At 47.7% G+C, this 1,680-nt stretch overlaps 1 protein-coding gene across 1 annotated transcript; it reads right to left on the reverse strand.

The window, feature by feature from the left end:
• Positions 1 to 473: 473 nt before the first annotated feature.
• H310_15140 (hypothetical protein) lies at positions 474 to 860 on the reverse strand (the record flags this gene model as incomplete). The annotated part of the gene is made up of 1 exon (XM_008883120.1): positions 474 to 860. One exon carries the CDS (start codon positions 858 to 860, stop codon positions 474 to 476), a length of 387 nt encoding a protein of 128 aa, XP_008881342.1.
• Between the last annotated feature and the right edge of the window lie 820 nt (positions 861 to 1,680).

The raw sequence follows: 1,680 nt of genomic DNA on the forward strand, positions 1-1,680 counted from the left end.
TCACAATACGTACGAACGTGTATATATTCATTTACTCTTGCATGCATATTGGTTCTATGCCAATGTCGTTTAAGGCCCAATAATGTCGTCAACTTCATCTTCACCAATGAGGGCGATACTTTCAAGTAGAGATGACAATTCACATAGGACCAATGGATCTTCGGCTTCATTTTCCAATTCTCGGTCCATAGCGACAACATCAACAGCACTCAGCAAAGCGCGGGTCGATTTATACACATCACATAGGCACTCGACGTTCCGATGTAAGCTCCCTTGTCTGGCCAATTTGTCTTTTGACATGTGTGGAACCTTGTATGAGTTGTCGCCACCAACTTTGAGGGTCTCGATCAAGCAACACTGCAAGGCCGTATGGGTATTTGTCGAACGCTTCCAGTACGTGCATCACCAGCTCATCAATTGAACGCGCAGACTTTCGATGTTGTAGGGACTGCAGGGCCGCAAAGAAACCAAGGTCAATAAATGTTGGCATCCGGGGAGTTGGGAGGCTGTGGGGCAAGCTGGAACGTCCAGCCCAGGGTGCTGTAGCGGTCGAACTCCGTTCGCAGTTGCATGTCGGACGTCGCAACGTGGGCGCGAGCGTTGTCGTGTTGAATGATGATGGGAACGTTTGACTGCGGCCATACCTTGACCACAGCAGGTAACACCTTGTTGATCAAGAAGGACCGGTACACATTATTGGTGACGACCAAGGGTTTAGTTTCTGGCGTTCCTGCATGGCGGTTCGAGCTTGTGCGCTGTGTCAGCACTGTTTCCACAAACGGCCACGTGCCAATTTTGCCTGTCCACCATGTCCCGTCGTCATCGTTGAGCCGCGGCCGCGCAACGGCTGTGAAGAACATGACTTTGGTCAAAAAGCGTTTGCTCTTGCACTTTCGTTTGGGTTCACTCTCGCCGGGCACAAGATATTACTTACGACTCGTCTTGGTGACATATAATCATTTCTCATCAATATGCACGTAGTTCAGAAGCTCATCAAGCTCCATATCTTGGCGCACAAAGCTCATCGCGAACTTTAAACGGCTGTATTTGTTTGCTGAGGTCAACACTGGCTTTATGGCATTTGAGTGAGACCGGAACATACCCATCTTGAGGTAGCAATGTAGGGATCCCCGGCTTATGCCTGTTATGTGGAATTTATTTAACAATGTCGTTTATACAAGGTTATGTCAATGTATTCATACCAGTGTGAGCAGATATGGAGCACAGTGTCGTACGATTAGCCAGAGGGACTTGTAAAAGCTTAGCTTTAACCTCAGCTGCTGTAAATGCATACTTTCGGCCAAATTTGCCTTGCTTTTTGCTTGAAACTGACACGTTCATGTTGCCTTCGGCAACACCCTGGCTCTTTGCACGAGCGAGCACTTTGCGGATCGTTGCAGGGTGGCAATTGTATTTGTCAGCAAGATACTTACTAAATCGCAAAGCGGCATCGGTTGACCACATCGTTGTCAAAAACGGTCGCGAATCAATCCTAAGGATCACGCAAGAATACCGTTCAGCGGACGTTTACAGTGCGCGCAATAAGTATACACCAGGAGGAAATTTCAGTCCCATGATGCCAATCAATTCGTCTTCTTATGCCAAGACGCGTCGCCTGCATTCGAAACTCAAAGCGTCGACAAATTGTGCTAAGAAGTCCCAGAACTACTAATGCATTAA

Source organism: Aphanomyces invadans (assembly GCF_000520115.1).
Source record: "Aphanomyces invadans strain NJM9701 unplaced genomic scaffold supercont1.188, whole genome shotgun sequence".
In the NCBI taxonomy this organism is placed as follows: Eukaryota; Oomycota; class Saprolegniomycetes; order Saprolegniales; family Verrucalvaceae; genus Aphanomyces; species Aphanomyces invadans.